General features: G+C 48.3%; 1 protein-coding gene across 2 annotated transcripts in view; it reads left to right on the top strand.

Annotated features, from left to right (window-relative positions):
• The window catches only part of CFAP251 (cilia and flagella associated protein 251), a 39,502-nt gene that overhangs the window by 1,845 nt on the left and 20,412 nt on the right, over window positions 1-17,245 (top strand). Inside the window, exons 2-11 of one of the 2 annotated variants that reach the window (XM_045585565.1) lie at window positions 763-1,208; window positions 1,911-2,222; window positions 5,449-5,589; window positions 7,544-7,653; window positions 8,274-8,385; window positions 8,637-8,717; window positions 9,951-10,028; window positions 11,871-11,921; window positions 13,050-13,264; window positions 16,344-16,538. In XM_045585565.1, the coding sequence (XP_045441521.1) occupies window positions 783-1,208; window positions 1,911-2,222; window positions 5,449-5,589; window positions 7,544-7,653; window positions 8,274-8,385; window positions 8,637-8,717; window positions 9,951-10,028; window positions 11,871-11,921; window positions 13,050-13,264; window positions 16,344-16,538 (1,721 nt within the window). In that variant the 5' untranslated portion in view covers window positions 763-782. Of the gene's footprint in view, window positions 1-285; window positions 1,209-1,910; window positions 2,223-5,448; window positions 5,590-7,543; window positions 7,654-8,273; window positions 8,386-8,636; window positions 8,718-9,950; window positions 10,029-11,870; window positions 11,922-13,049; window positions 13,265-16,343; window positions 16,539-17,245 lie in introns of those variants that run through there. The other variant, XM_045585566.1, reaches the window with a different exon arrangement.

Raw genomic sequence — 17,245 nt, 5'->3', positions numbered from 1 at the left:
CTGAGCCAAATCAGCTAGGGCGGGGGTTATTTTTATTTTGCCGGTGAGCAAATGTAGACTCTGAGGTCTTGCCCAAGGTCACAGAGCAAGTGAGCGGGCCAGGGGGAGGGAAGTGAACTGGGGTGCCGGGAGAGGCTGGCTGCAGAGCCTGTGCTATACGTATATATTTCAGAGAGGAAGGGAGAGGGAGAGAGAAACATAAATGATGAGAGAGAATCATTGATCAAGTGCCTCCTGCACGCCCCACACTGGGGATCAAGCCCGCCATCCAGGCATGTGCCTGGACTAAATTAAATCGTGACCTCCTGGTTCCTAGGTCAACACTTAACCACTGAGCCACACAGGCTGGGCACAGCCTGTGCTCGCTTGCTTATTTATTTATTTATTTTTGAGCGGAAATGAAGGTTTATTACAGAAAAGCTCCCTGCTATAGGGAGGAGGCCCAAGCGGGTTGCCCGAGCCTGTGCTTTCAACCACGAAGCTACACTGCTTCTCAGTCATTATTGGAATTGTCAGCAATGCCTGGGTTACGCATGTTGCTGCCTGTTGGAATATCTTTAACATGAGTTAAAGAGCTCTGAAATTATTCCTAGAAAGATGAGAGGCCCTGGGATCGATATTGTCCAGATTTGGGACATTCTTTTTATTCCCGTGGGAAGGAGCCAGAGCCGGTATTGCACATTTTAACAGTAGATGAGGTCACCAAGGAATGAAAATGGGAAACAGAGGGTCTTGCTGATTATTACTGTCAAATTTCTCTAGAGGAAACGCCAGAGAGAACAATGTCAGATGCAAAGAGAAACCCACCAGAAGAAGCGGAAGATGGAGAAACAGAAATGAAAGAAGAAAAATATCCAGATCATGAAGACCTAACACCAGGGAGAGAGACTCAGGAGGAGAAAGAGGCGGAGGATGAGGAAGAGAATGGACAGCTGGAGGAAGAGGAAGAGGAGGAGGAGGAAGAGGAAGAGGAGGAAGAAGAGGAAGGACTGCTGGAGGAAGAGGAAGGGAAAGGACAGCTAGAGGAGGAGGAAGGGGAAGGACTGCTGGAGGAGGAGGAAGAAGAAAAGGGTGGAGCAGGACTGGACAAGGTGGCTGCACGGTTCCAGGAAGAACTCGTGGAGGAGCCCCAACAAATCGCCATGTCCGTGAGCAGTTTGCAGGGACGCCCATTGACTGGTTCCCAGTCACTCACGTCAGAAAGTTCGGTAAGTAGTAGTCATCACCCATCCATCCGTCACCCATCCATCCATCCAATCATTCATAACCATCCATTGAATGCTTACTATATACCAGGCTATGGGCATACAAAACCAAGTAAGACCCATGTGCTCGCTTCGGCAGCACATATACAAAACCAAGTAAGACCCAGTCCATTTCCCATTCTCTTGAGTTCTCGGGTGTGTAAGGCTGCAGACCCACAACCAAACATTATAAAACAACATGCCCAGTGCCGCGACTGAGAGGGGGTATGGGAGTTATTTTTCAAACAAGGACAAATGAACACCGTGTGGAGGGTGGTCCGGGAGAGCTTCCTGGAGGAGGAGCTGACTTTAAAAGGGCCGGTCGGGTTAGCCGGTCCGTGTGCTGCCAGTGTGATAACAGTAACATAAACTTCCCAGAGACCCTCCCTGTAGGAGAAACTCAGCTCCAGTCCAGGGAGGACGGACTCTCTGACCAGTCGGCCTTTTGGAGACCACCAGGAGAATGACTGCGCTGCCTGGTCTGCTCGGAGGCCAGGGACAAACGGGACACGCCCACGACTCGTATTATTTGAATCCCGAGATGTCCAGGCTCCCTTTAAAAACACCTCCTAGCTCCAGGGCGAGACTGACACTGACTTAGGAAAAGACAGGGAAGTCGGTGAGGACGTATTTGGGATCACAGTCTCCTTTCACCTCTTTTCAAAGACAACGCGTTCGCTGCAGGCAGAGAGTCCGAGCACCCCGAGCTCCCACGACTATGACCTGGAGCTCACCAGTTCTGACGAGAAGCTGGTAACTTCCCTTCAAAAGAAGACGGCCCAAGGGCCCCCCGAGACACCGGGCCCCGAGAGAGCTGCCAGGCCGGCAGCAAAGGGGGAGAGGAAGCCAGAAAAGAGAGTGGGCCTCTCGGCCGCGGAAGAAGCGCCCAGAGCTCGCCTCCGGCTGGACTCGCTGGTGTCCATCAGCAGTAAGGACATCTTGTTTGAAAAGGAGGACCAGGTCAGCGTGTATCCCTTGGTGAGTGTGACGTGCTTCTGTGCTTCCCCGGCACTTTGAGGGCATTGTGAACCGGAGGGGGAGAGAAATGCTACCGGAACGATCCTTTTAAAACTCATCACAGACACTGTGTTTTTTAAATTATTATTATTATTATTTTTAAGTCAATCTTTATTGTTCATATTATTACAAAGGTTCCTCATTTCTTCCCCCCTCCACCAGGTTCCCACCCCACCCTCCGCCCCCTCCCCATCCCCCATTGTCCTCATCCATAGGTGCACAGTTTATGTTCAGTCTCTTCCTCCCTCCCTTTCCCCGATAGTAAATCCCTTTTCAGATAGTAAATCAGTTACTTAGCATTTTCTCATATCAATAATACCTCCACATGCCCAATGATACATTTCACACAAAAGACATTTCCAAATAGGTCAACCAGCCTCATCGAGGCCCCACCCAAGGCACTCACAGATCAACACCCCAGCGCTATACTAACTCAACACATCCAGATCTAAGCCTTCATCACTTGATTCAGCAGACCCTCAAGTTACCGGAAAAGTTTCCAGCCATGTCTGAGAGGCAGCCGTGGGGCAGGGGCAGGCGAGGAGCGAGTTCCTGGCCTCTGTTGCTCTGGTTCGTTCCACAACCAGCTGCTCCAGGTCTGGTCACTGCCGCTCCCGACCTAGTTGCTCTGGACTTGGCTGCTGCTGCTCCGGGCCTGGCCGTACCTGACCCGGCTGCTCTGGGCCCAGCTGCTCTGGGCCTGGCCGCTCTGGGCCTGGCCACTCCCCGTCTGGCAGCCGCTGCTCCGAGCCTGGCCTCTCTCTTCCTCTCTGTAAATAAAAAAAATCAATAAAATATATTAAAATATATTGTATTGACTTATTACAGAGAGGAAGGGAGAGAGAGAGTTAGAAACATCGCTCAGCGGCCTCCTCCCACACACCTCCTACTGGGGATGTGCCTGCAACCAAGGTATGTGCCCTTGACCGGAATCGAACCCAGGACCACATAGTCCGCAGGCCGACGCTCTATCCACTGAGCCAAACCAGTTTCAGGTAGACTCTGTGTTTTAAAGTCCAGGGCAGAGCTCTGGCTGGAGATGGGTGGCAGCATGCAGGCGTGAAGGAGCGTTGCCTCCGGGTCCCACAGTGCTGCTCTGCACGCAGGAAATGCCCATGCCGCCATGCCGCCTGTCTTTGCACAGGTGCGGTTTGTGTTTTTGTGTGTGTGTGTGTGGGGGGGGGCCTGAGGGGGGAATTCAAAAATCCATCTCTCCCTCTCCCCCCTCCTCCCCACTCTTTTCCTCCCTTTCTCCTTCCCCTCCCTTTCCCTCTCCCCTCCCTTTTCTCTTTCTCTTCCTTTCCTCCGTCCCTCCCTCACGAGACAACTCCTCCATTCCATCGATTCCTTCTTGTACAATTTTCATTGATTTTTTAGAGAGGAAGGGAGAGGGAGAGAGAAACATTGAATGAGAGAGTGAGATATCTATTGGCTGCCTCCCGCACGCCCCCTCCTGAGGATCGGGCCCGAGACGCTGTCACATGCCCTGACCGGGAATCTAACCAGATGACGCCCAACCAGCCGAGCCACACCCGCAGGGCATCGGCTCCTTATTTTTCCCTCCTCCCGCCTTCATTGGTTCCTGAAATGACCCATTTGCAGACAGATCGTCAAGTAAAAGGTCTGGAGAACTGAAAACCACTGGGAAAGCCACCAGGCCATCCATACTGACAGCATCCTGGGAGGCACCATCTGCAGGAGTAAAAATGTTACCATTTATAAGGGGAGGAAGAGAAGGGCTTCCCCCCCCTTCTTTCTCCATCTGCCGCTTTCTGAAAATTGTTTCCTAGGATTCATCCCCCTCCCCCTTTCCTCCTCTCCCCGTGTAGATTCATGGCTGTGGAAGATCTGTAAGTGACTGAGTGTACGTGAAGTACTGAATGTCGTTCCTAACACACAGCGAGCACCTGACAGGTGTTCACCATGAGAGGAGGAGGAGGAGGAGGAGGGGGAGGGGGGGAGGGGGAAGGGGGAGGAGGGGGACGAGGAGGAGGAGGAGGAGGAGGAGGAGGAGGAGGAGGAGGAGGAGGAGCGGCAAATGCCTGGTGGGAAATTCAGACAACAGACAGCCTCCTTTGTTGGTGTGGCTCCTCTGAGCAGTGGAGTTCAAGGTTAAACTTGCGGTTGCTCAGGCTGGCAGAAAGAACGGTCTGGTTTTAGAGCCAGTGAAGACTTCTGCCTCCATCAGCCAGCTACCAGGACACCAGGGACCGTCACTCATGAGAGCAGGTGGTCTCTGCGTCGGGGCCCCAGTCTCTGGACCCGACAAAAGCCGCTGCCCGGGTTTGGGTCCCCTTCAGCCTCAGGCTCACTGCAGAATCAGGACTTTCCTGGACTCTATGCTTTGCAGATTTGTTTAGCTCTTTTTCCTTTTATCTCCCCCCGCCCCTTTTTTTTATTGTTTCTTCTTTCTGTTAAAATGAATAGATGCTCTTTATTGATTTATTTTTTTAAAGGCAGGATTCCACTTCTTGCACCCTCCCCACCCCAGTGTAATTGCAGCCATCTCCTGTCCCCTCTGTGCTGGTGGCATCCAGGCCAGCTGTGGCTTTGCCCAGCTGCACCTCTATAGGAATCTCTTTCACGTCCCACGTGGAAAGGGTTCGAGTTCTGGAGAAGGGCCTCACACAAATGAAGGGACTTGAGACTTGAAGAAATTCAATTTGGCAATATGGGGGGCCAGGCGGTATTCCAACTCTAGTTGGAGAACTACTCCTGCTCAGGCCCTGCCATCCCTTTTATGAGGCTTTGGGGAAAACATCTTAGGCAGGAAATAATAAGCTTACATGGGACAAACAAGGTGGAGGCTGCTTCAGCTAACAATGTCTCAACTAAAGGGTGAGTGGTTAGAGCAATTAAGGTTGTTGACCAGCCTTCCTGGCTTCCTGTCAACGTCTCTTTTAGTTAAAATGATTTGTTTCCGGCACACCTCCTGGGCCTCACTTGATGCATTTCAACATTAATTTGGTTCCTACTGTTTACCTAGTGCTGGTCATGCTAGGAATAAAGGGGAAAGCCTTGTTCCTCTCGATAACCCTTGAGGAACCCACAGGCCGCTGCCTGGAGACCAGACTCACGTCCAGGAGGAGGCTGGGGCTGCAAGGAGAAGGGGGTGAGGGAAGCGTCTGGCATCACAGCCCGGGGCGGGGCACGTTGGGCGTCTCACTGGTCTCGCGCTGTCTTCCAGACCATGACGTGGAAGTACGGGTGGAACAGCTCCCTGCCCGTGTACTACATCCGAGACCAAAAGCAGAGGGTGCTCCTGTACGCCAGCGCCCACACCGCCGTCATCTACAACGTGTTCAAGAACGACCAGCATCACCTCATGGTAGGCGCTGTGCCCGCTGCAGCCCCACGGCCACCCTCAGCCCGAAGGCAGCATTTCGTTCTTTACCCCGAGGGCCGACCTCACTCTCTATCGCCCTCCTCTCGTCTGAACTGTAGCAAACCCTGTGCTTAGGAACACATTTTATTTTTAATATATATATATATACATTTATATATATATATACACACACACACACACACACACACACACACACACACACACATAGCCGAAACCGGTTTGGCTCAGTGGTAGAGCGTCAGTTTGCAGACTGAAAGGTCCCAGGTTCGATTCCGGTCAAGGGCATGTACATCGGTTGTGGGCACATCCCCGGTGGGGGGTGCGCAGGAGGCAGTTGGTCGATGTTTCTCTCTCATTGACGTTTCTAGCTCTCTATCTCTCTCCCTTCCTCTCTGTAAAAAATCAATAAAATATATTAAAAAATATATATATACATATATATATTATTGATTTTTTTTTTTACAGAGAGGAAGGGAGAGGGATAGAGAGTTAGAAACATTGATCAGCTGCCTCCTGCATACCCCCCACTGGGGATGTGCCTGCAACCAAGGTACATGCCCTTGACTGGAATTGAATCTGGGACCGCAGGCCGATGCTCTATCCATTGAGCCAAACCGATTAGGGCTAGGAACACATTTTATGGTTCATTGTCTCTTTGATTCTAATCAGAATCAATTTACAAACAGCAGCGGATTTTAATTTTATAGTAACATGTATTTAAAACATTTCTGTTAAAGCGTGGTCAGGATAGATGGTGTTGTCTCCGCAGAACTACGCACAAGGGGCTTCCCTCTTAGCTTTCAAAGGGCATTGGTCTGCTTATTCATGCTGAGAGGTGGGTGTTAATCTCCCCATTTCAAGAGAAGAAACTGAGGCTCAGAGCAACCTAACTGACTTGCTCAGGACGGCACTGGTACATGGGGAAGTGGGTTGGAAGCCTGGGTCTTCTGACTTGACAGTATTCCGTGGATCGGTTTGTCCTGTCCCTCCCTTCTTCTCTCTACATCATGTTAACCCTGCTCCGCATCTCCCTGCACAGCCTCCCCGCCTGCCCTCTCCCCACCACTCTGCTTCCTCTGCTCTGACGTTTTAAAAAATATATATATTTTATTGATTTTCCACAGAGAGGAAGGGAGAGGGATAGAGAGCTAGAAACGTTGATGAGAGAGAAACATCGACCAGCTGCCTCCTGCACCCCCCCCCCCCCACCAGGGATGTGCCCGCAACCAACGTACATGCCTTGACCGGAATTGAACCTGGGACCCTTCAGTCTGCAGGCCGACGCTCTATCCACTGAGCCAAAACGGTTTTGGCTGCTCTGACATTTGTGGCCCGTTTCGTAGCCATCATTTACCTGTCCGAGTGCCATGTTTCCTTGGTGTCTAACTTCCTAATAGCTAACCCAATAGACAGTTCTCTGTTCCCCTTTCTATGAACATGTATTTAAAAAATTTTTATTTTGATTTTTAAAATATATTTTTTATTGATTTCAGAGCGGTGGGGGGAGAGAAAGAGAAACATCAATGACGAGAGAGAATCATTGATTGGTTGCTTCCTGCACGCCCTCTACTGGGGATGGAGCCTCTAGCCTGAGCACGTGCCCTGGACTAGGAATCAAACTGTGACCTCTCGGTGCATGGCACAAGGCTCAACCAACTGAGCAACACCAGCCAGGGCAATTAGCATACATTTAAATAAGGACTCCCTTAGTCAATGCCTGGAACAAAACACCACGGAGTGTTTTCCAAGAGGTCATTGTGCCCCGGGTCCCAGACATGTGGCTGCACCTTAAGGCATCTGCCTCCTGGAAGTAGAATCTCCAGCCCCGAGCGCCCGGGAAGGGGCTCAGTTCTCTGCGGGGCTCGGCCTTTCCTGCCAATGCCAGGGCCGGGCTGCCTCCTCCGTGTCTCAGAGCTGCTTCTCTCCGTGTCCGCAGGGCCACCCGAACGTGATCTCCTGCATGTGCATCAGCGAGGATAGGCGGTGGATCGCCACGGCCGACAAAGGGCCCAACTGCCTGCTGATCATGTGGGACTCCTTCACAGGGTAGGCTCAGTCCCTACCCCCCACAGCTGCCCCCCAATTTCCACAGAATGTCTGCCACTGTGACCAGCAGGCAATGAGCAGAGCCGGCGTGGGAGGCTGAAGCCAGGGATGTAATGTAATGCTTTCAACAGTAAGGAATTATTATTTTTTTAAATGTGTGTGTGTGTGTGTATATATATATATATATATATATATATATATATATATATATATATATTTCATAGAGAGGAAGGGAGAGGGATAGAGAGAAATATCAATGAGAGAGAATCATCGATTGGCTGCCCCTTGCACGCTCCCTACTGAGGATTAAGCCTTCAACCCGGGCATGCGCCCTGACCAGGAATCGAGCTGGTCAGCACTCAACCGTTGAGCCACGCTGACCAGGCTCTGCATGATGTTTTCAAGGTTCATCCACGTTGCAGTGTCTCTCTCTTTTTCCCTCCCTCTCTCTCTCTCTCTCTCTGCTTCATTCCTTTTCACGGCTGAGTAATATTCTGCTGTATGGATATACCACATTCATTTATCCACAGTGGTTATGCTTTTGAAGTGCGTCCCCTGTGGGAACCAGGGCAGGCCCAGCAAATGCTTGTCCGTCCCCCCCACCACGTCCTGTCTTGCAGGATTCCCGTGCACACAATCTTCGACAGCTGCCCGGGAGGGGAGGGCATCAGGGCCATAGCCATCACCCGAGATGCCAAGTATCTGGCCACCATCTCGGATGCTGAAGTCCAGGTACAGGGACCTTCAGGGTGGCCTCGGTGGGCTGGCCGACACACCCAGAGCGTCCCCGGGAGCCGCTCTGTTCAGGCCGCGCGGCATCGGCGATGATCTCGGGAAGACTGGACTCCACGTTGTCAGGAGCTCAGTGCCTCGCGGCTTAGCTGGCGGGGCCGTGCTTAGTCAACAAGTCACGGGGTTCACCAGCAGCGTGGTGGCTCCAGAGGCCCCCGGAAACCCGTCCTCCTGTCTGCACTCACTTACAGAGAGTTTGCATCTGGAGGTGGACTTTAGCGGCCGAAACCCCGGCATGCACGCTGGACCTTCCCAAAGAGTACGGTCCTCAGGTGAGTTCCTTCTGAGCCTGGAGGATCTGCCTAAGGTCACACTGAGGCCAGGCCAGAGCGGCTTCTTGTTTCAGTGGCGTTTTGGTGCTACAGAGCTTTTAAAAACGTTTTCATAACCGAGATCTCAGTTGATTTCTGATAATAACTAACTTTTTTGAATACTTATGTGCCAGATTCTGCTATATTCTTTTAAAAATATATATACATATTTTTATTGATTTCAGAGAGGAAGGGAGAGGGAGAGATCGATAGATTGATGGGCTGTCTCCTGCTCAACTTCTACTGGGGACTGAGCCTGAACTCGGGCATGTGCCCTGACTGGGAATTGAACTGTGACTTCCTGGTTCATAGGTTGACACTCAACTACTGAGCCATACTAGCCAGGCTCCAACCTGCTGCTGCTGCCTTTTTTTTAAATAATGCTTTATTATTGAAAGTATTACGTATGTCCCCTTTTTTCCTCCATTGACCCCCTCCAGCCCGCCCCTGTCCCCCCTCCTTGCCTCCCCAGACCTTCAGCACCCTATTGTCTGTGTCCATGGGTTATGTCTGTATGCATTCAACGTCTTTGTCCAACTTGCTTCTTGATGCCACGTCTGTAACCCTGCACCTTGGGCTGTACCATGCCGTCTTTATATATTTTATTGATTTTTTTTTTTTTTTTTACAAATAAGTAGTTATTGGTTATCGATTTTTTACTTGGAAAGTCTCCCCAGGGATTTCTCACTTTTTGTTGTGGGATTGTTTAATTTCTGCATTGCACGTTTCCCTCACTTCTGTAATATCTGCGGGGTTGATTTTGGGGAAGGGAGCCAGGTACTCCTGCTATTCAGCGTTTTTGGCAGGAAGCAGGATCCTCTTCCAATATTTTGTGTTCATCTCAAGCTACCTGTGGCCCTGTCAGATTCAGAAATGTGTATGCAGTGGCCTTTCTTCTGAAGAACACAGAATAAGGTTGTTGGTGAATATTGGTTTACTTTTACTTGTCCTAATTCCTAGATGATGAGCTATAATAAATGAGACTAAGAAAGGGAATACACTGAGACCATTAACTTTAATGATCAGTATTTAAATTATATTCCTGGTGCTTATAAAATGTCTTTTCTGTTTTATATTCCTATTCAATTATGTATTTTAATAAAAATCTCACTTGATTTTTAACATTTAGCTTAACCAGAGAGAAACAGAAAACTTATTGTTTATTGTAATATGTATCCATACTTTATATTTCAGAACTACCTTCTTTTTAATCCAACAAATAATAAAGAATTGGTGAGCAATAGTAAAATACAGGCAATATATTATTTGTGGGTAAGTACAAATATTTCTATTTGTTTTAAATGTACTAACAAACACATGTTCATCCTTTGGGGACAGATGTTTTGGTAATATAACAATATTGTATCTACTTAGGAAGCAATAAATATATTGAAATGTTTTTATTTAATTACAGTACTTATTTTAGTCACATTGGAAATTAGCATATTAATCTGAAGTAGATCATTTAAATTTTATTTAATTTTTAAGTAAAAAAGCAAATATTTATATGAATATATTTAACAGGTCTAAAGTATATAGGGTGGTGTTTTTTTTGTTTTTTGTTTTATATCTTGGGCCTTTTAGAAAGGATTAGAAAACAGATCAGCAATATATATATATATATATATATATATATATATATATACACACACACACACACACACACACACACACTGACACAGGGCAAAATATGACATTAAAACAAGATCAAAAGTCAAACATAGCTCAGCCGGTGTGGCTCAGTGGATTGAGCATCATCCCATGTACCAAGAAGTCGCTGGTTTGATTTCCAGTTAAAGTGTATGCTGGGGTTTCAGACTCCATCCCCAGTAGGAGGTGTGCAGAAGGCAGCTCATTAATGTTTCTCAATCATGGATGTTTCTATCTTTCTCCCTCTCCCTCTTTCCCTCTCTCTAAAAAAACCAATAACAACATATTTTTCTAAAAAGTTAAATGTAAAATTACCATCTGAGCCAACAATTCCTAAGTATAGCCTCAAAAGAATTGAAAACAGACAAAAAAATACTTAGTGTTCACAGCAGCAGTGGCATTTGCAGTAACCAAAAAGTTGAATCAAACCGAATGTCCATCAACACATGAAGGGATACACAAAAGATGGCCCATCTACACAGTGGAATAGTAGGTAGCCATTAAAAGGAGTGAGAGCTGATCCCATCCTACAACGTTGAACCCTGAAACCGTGACGCTGAGTGGAGAAGCTGGCCACAGAAAGTCCCGTGGTGTAAATGGAATAATTCCATTTATGTGAAATGTCCAGAATAGGTAAACCCATCAAGACAGAATCCAGAATAGTGGCTGTCGGGGGCTGGAGGAGGGCTGGGGCAGGACCACTTAATGGGTAGGGGCTTCCCTTTGGGGCAGGAATGATGTTTGCACCGCATTGTTAACCTACAAGTGCCACTGAATGTACACTTCAAAATGGTCAGTGGCTAGTTTTACTTGTGTCCATTTTACCCCAATAAAAGATGCTAATGAGCTGAAACCCGTGTGGCTCAGTGGGTAGAGCATCGGCCTGTGGACTGAAGGGTCCCAGGTTCAAGGGCATGTACGTTGGTTGCAGGCACATCTCTTGTAGGGGGTGTGTGTGTGCAAGAGGCAGCTGATCGATGATTCTCTCATTGATCTTTCTAACTCGCTATCCCTCTCTCTCTTCCTCTGTAAAAAATCAATAAAATATATAAAAAAATAAAATACTTACAATAATTAAAAAAAATTAAAAGATGCCAATGAATAACAAAATCACATGCTTGGCTGCTTTTCAGTGATAATCCTCACTTCAGGTGCTTATGAGAGCTTGAAAGCCTCAAGCACGTAGAATCCACTCACACCTCTTGTCTGGGTGGGTTTACCTGTTCTGGTTTACCCACCGTTCCAAGCCACAGTCACTTGTGGGATTGTCCGCGTATTTGCTCTTCTGGCTGAAGGTTCCGGCTGTCCCTGGAGGCAGCAGGTTCTCCTACCGGGAGAGGCCGCGGAGCTCTGAGCCTGTGGAGACGCGTGTGCTTTGATTTTGTTGTTCCAGAGTTAGTTCTTCTTTGGGAAACCAGGTCTTGGTGTTAGTAGTGATGGTTTGTTTTTTTCTGTGCTTACCAGGATGAAGAGAGAGAGGTGCTTATTCACAGTGCCCCACTTTTAACAGAAAAAGTGAGTATTCCATCGCTTTTTTATTTACTTATATTTATTTTTCCCCCATCGCTTTTCTTTTTTAATATGTTTTATTGATTTTTACATAGAGAGGAATTGAGAGGGATAGAGAGTTAGAAACGTCGATGAGAGAAATACATCGACCAGCTGCCTCTTGCACACCCCCCACTAGGGATGTGCCCGCAACCAAGGTACGTGCCCTTGACCGGAATCGAACCCGGGACCTTTCAGTCCGCAGGCTGACGCTCTATCCACTGAGCCAAACCAGTTTCGGCCCCATCGCTTTTTTATACATGCAATTTTGTGGAGAATAAACATGTCTGTGTTAGCTTAGTCATTTTGGGCTGCTCTCTGCAGGTCTTTTAATATAGGGAAATAATATATAAAAATAGCCGAAACCAGTTTGGCTTAGTGGATAGAGCATCGGCCTGCGGACTGTAAGGTCCCAGGTTCGATTCCGGTCAAGGGCATGTACCTTGGTTGCGGGCACATCCCCAGTAGGAGATGTGCAGGAGGCAGCTGATTGATGTTTCTGTCTCATCGATGTTTCTAGCTCTTTATCCCTCTCCCTTCCTCTTGGTAAAAAAAATCAACAAAATGTATTTTAAAAAGTATATATAGAAATATTTTAGTTGGGTCCTTTACTGTATTGAATTTGTCAGTTGAAAATAACGGATGTGCTGTTTGAAAATAAAATGCAGTAGAAAAGGACATTTACTCCAATGAGAAAATACTCCCCCCAGAAAATGATGGCTTGGTTTCTTTATCCATCTCTGCAGCCTCAGTGGGAAAAGGGGAACAGGTGGAAGCGGAGGTTGGCCACTCTGGCATTTGCTTTCAGCAAACAGTTTAACGGACAGAGGACACAACCCTCCACTCAGTCTTAGCACGTGAGCTTCAGAGTGGCCTGGACCAGGGCCACCCACAGGGGGGCATTTATTTATTTATTTATTTATTTATTTATTTATTTATTTATTTATTTTTTAAGGCATTGATTTGTACTTTTCAAGCTTTTGCATCTTTTTCTCCTATATTTCAGGGCAGTATTATAAAGCGCCGTGTGTTGGTAAACGGTTTGCTTTATACGTATCACCAACGATAACTCATAACCTGCCTTTTGAAACGCAGACATTCAACAAGCACGTGGGGAAGTTCAGCCAGTCCATCTTCCACCTGAACCTGACCCAAGTCCTCTCGGCGACCCTGGAAGGGAAGCTGGTGGTCTGGGATGTGTACCGCCCGCCGCCCTCAGCCTCCGCCTCCCCGGCCCTTCCCTACATCAAGCCTTGTAAACTGGTTCATTTGCAGAAAGAGGGCATCACGGTGCTTACTACCGTTGACAGGTAATTAACGGAACTAAACAGTAGCTGTAGATGATTATAGAAATGCCAGAGGCCCAGTGCACGGATTCGCACACATTGAAAGGAAATTAATCAGAAGGTGGCTGGTGGGTGAGACTGCGAGATGGGCTGGACATACCCTGGAGTCCCTCCCTGACTGGCCGTTCCCGGGCTGGGCGCCGGGGCTCAACGGGCATCTACGGGGTGAACAGGGTCCCTCTGGCAGGTGGGGTCCCTCAGCTTGGCCTGCAGGGATTGGGCCGGAACCAGCAGTCTAACATCTTCCGAGGGGTCCAGAGTGCGAGAGGGCACTCTGCAAAGTTGCTGTCGCTTGGCAGCTCCTGCATTGAGCGTCCGCCCCTTAGTAGTCAGTGTGCATTGTATCTAGTGGCTGGTTGGCCAGTTGTCTGGTAGGCCAGCCACTTAGTCTTTTATATATATAGATTTCATTTCTTAAAAAGACCATCAAAGTCTTTTATAAAATTTTATTTATTGATTTTTAGAGAAACATTGACTTGTTATCCTACTTATTCATGCATTCATTGGTTGATCCTTGTATGTGCCTTGACCGGGGATCGAACCCACAATCTTGACATATCGGACTGATGCTCTAACCAACAGAGCTACCTGGTCAGGACATACAAAGGTATTAAAAAGCCCTTTGAATGTATACCTGTGTTTTGTATATAGATAGAATATACCCAGGGAAATTAGTTGGGCTCAGTGAATAGAGTGTTGGCTTGGGGACTGAAGGGTCCCAGGTTTGATTCCGGTCAAGGACACATGCCTTGGGTTGCAGGCTCAATCCCCAGTATGAGGCACGCAGGAGGCAGCCAATCAATGATTCTATCATTGATGTTTCTATCTCTCTCTCCCCCTTTCCCTTCCTCTCTGAAATCAATAAAAATATATATATTTTAAGAAGCCTTTGCCTCAGAGGGAGAGGGGCTCCCATTCCAGATATATCCCTAGTCTGGCACAGGGAGCTCCAAGCCAAACAGTCCTCATTAGTGTGATAGAGAAGTTCCCAAAAGGATGGAGAAAATTCCCCAGAGACCAGGACTCTGCCCGTGTGGTTCCCCTGCCACCGGCTTTCTGAAAGCTCCTTTGCCTTCCCTTCCCTTTTCTTTTCTTTTTTAAAATCCTCTGGAGGATTTTCTTCCCATTGATTTTTAGAGAGTGAAAGGGCTGGGGAGAGACACACACACACATAGAGAGAAACATCGATGTGAGAGAGACACGCCCCAGCCAGCGCTGGGGATGGATCCTGCAGCCCAGTTACGTGCCCTTGAGCAGAGAATCACTGAGCCAAACCGGCCATGCCCTTTCCTTTCTTTTGTACCGCAGACACGGAGGTGCAGGCTTACAGAGACACGCAGATTGTCATCCTCACTCGGCGGTGCAAAGAGATCAGTAGTAGAATTGCAGTTCACGATGCCATCAACCTTGACTTAGTCGGGGGGTGGGGCGCGGGGGGCGTTGGTTAGGGCCCAGGAAAGACCAGGCCTCGCTCTCCCCCCCGCCCCCCCCCCCCCCCCCCCACGTTCAATGAATCCCAGCCAGGAAAGCTCTGAAAACGCGTGGCCTGTTTTGCCGTTTCTGTCCAGCAGAGGGCAGTGAAAGACGTTTTCGCCAATTACACAGACCACACGCCTTGCTTATTAATCAGAAATCTCAATCAGTTTGGGTATGTAAGACACCACTCCCCCACCCCCCACCCCGCTTCCCCCGTGATTAGAATTATTAAAAAAAGCAAGTCCTTGCCCTTGCTGGTTTGGCTCAGTGGATGGAGCGTCAGACTGCAGACTGAAGGGTCCCAGGTTTGATTCCGGTCAAGGACACATGCCTGAGTTGCAGGCTCGATCCCCAGTAGGGGGCGTGCAGGAGGCAGCCAATCAATGATTCTCTCTCATCATTGATGTTTCTGTTTCTGTCTTTCCCTCTCCTTCCTCCTCCTCTGAAATGAAAGCCTATTTGGGATGGATCTGAGAACTGGAAATAAAAGCACCTTTGCCTTCGGCTGTGGTGATTGGACAGGGTTTTGCATTCCCTGTAAGAGCAGTGCCTTCTTGTTTTCAAAAAATATGTTTTAATTGAATTTTAGATAGAGGAAAGGAGAGGGATATATCAATATATAGAGAGAAACATCGATGAGAGAAACATCATTGATCGGCTGCCTCCTGCACGTCCCCTACTGGGAATGGAGCCCAAAATCCAGCCATGTGCCCTGACCAGGAATCGAACCATGACCTCTTGGTACCTGAGTCGACGATCCACCACTGAGCCACACTGGCCGGGCAGCAGTGCCTTCTTACAAAGTGTCTGGTCTCCCATTTGCAGCTTGTGAGATTGGGAAGGCTGGGAGGTAGACTCTGTGGTCACCTGCAGTCTCAGGGCAGAGAATGTAAGTCACGGAGGCAGGTCTTGGAGAGAGAGAGCAGGGGATCACAGAGCAGAGAGCAGCGACTTGGTGTTGGACACATCTGGACCCCTGCATGGTCTCACCCCCTGAGCCGGAAAGGGTTGCCAGGCATAGGTATGTCCCATACAATATGGGGGACGAACTTACACTCAAAAATTACTCATCGTTTGTCTGAAATCCACATTTAACTGGGCTTCCTGTGTATTTATTTGCTAAATCTGGCTACCCCAGGCCTTGCGCAGGTTTCTTCACTTCTTTGAGCATTAGTTCCCTAGCTGTAAAGGGGATGAGAGCAAAACCAGCCTCACAGGGCAGAGCACTAAGCGAAGTTTTTACAAGGCCCAGAAGGAATCCAGAGCCTGACATACAATTAAGTGCTCAGTATATGGTACCGAGGCCCTGGCTGGGTAGCTCAGTTGGCTGGAGCATCATTCTGATATGCCAAGGTTGCAGGTTCAATCCCCATTCAGGGGACATGCAGGAAGCAACCAATAAATGCATAAGTAAGTGAAGCAACAAATCAGCATTTCTCTCTCTCCCTCCCGCCCCTTCCTCTCTCTCCAACCAACAACAAAGTTTTTTTAATTTGAAAAAATATTTAAAAATAGAGACGGTACTTATTACTGTTCTTTAACAAACTGATGTTGTTCTCCATTTCAGCTACATTGTCACAGGTGACGTGAAGGGTAGCATTAAGTTCTACGACTGCACCCTGTCCATCCTTAACTGGTTCAGCAACTTCAAGCTGAGCTCCATCAGAACGCTGTCCTTCTCCAAGACCCCCGCAACGCCGCCCACCGAGAAATCAAACTACCCTTCAGACTGCACCTTAAAAGGCGACACTTTTGTCGTAAGGTACGTTGTTCATGAATCCAGTCATTTGGATGGTCAGAAAGGATTGGCCCGGAGGGTCCACCTTGTTCCTGGGAGGGGAAGTGAGGGAACTGGCCATCCTGGTCAGTCCTGGACCTGGCTGGTAGATGGGTCTCTCTGGTGAGTATAATCCCTACTCATAAAAAATATATATATACATATATATATATATAATTATTGATTTTTTACAGAGAGGAAGGGAGAGGGATAGTGTGTCAGAAACATGGATGAGAGAGAATCATTGATCAGCTGCCTCCTGCACACCCCCCACTGGGGACGCGCCCGCAACCAAGGTACATGCCCTTGACCGGAATCGAACCTGGGACCCGTCAGTCCATAGGCCGACGCTCTATCCACTGAGCAAAACCAGCCAGGGCCCTATTCATTTAAAAAAATGAAACATGAATTTCATGTGAAGAATCTTCCGTGACTGGAAGCTGAAAGGGCTAATCCCTCAGCTCTGAGCTCTGAGCTCTGCTCTGCCTGGAGCCCCGTGCTTGCAGGCTGGTCTCTTCTGGAAGCCGAGTGTGTCCTCGTGGCGCAGTTAAAGGCCTCGGATAATTAATAGCCATAACATTTCAAGACGGAATTATGTGCGAGCCTGCTCAATTACCCTGGCGGTAGCTGCCGGCGCGGCTGTATGTGCGCGCCCAGCTCCGTATTTGCATACACAAATGAATATTTGCATG

This window comes from Pipistrellus kuhlii, unplaced genomic scaffold (genome assembly GCF_014108245.1).
Source record: "Pipistrellus kuhlii isolate mPipKuh1 unplaced genomic scaffold, mPipKuh1.p scaffold_m20_p_20, whole genome shotgun sequence".
NCBI lineage: Eukaryota > Metazoa > Chordata > Mammalia > Chiroptera > Vespertilionidae > Pipistrellus > Pipistrellus kuhlii.
Note: the sequence above shows the minus strand (reverse complement) of the source record. Positions and strands in the feature narration are given on the sequence as shown.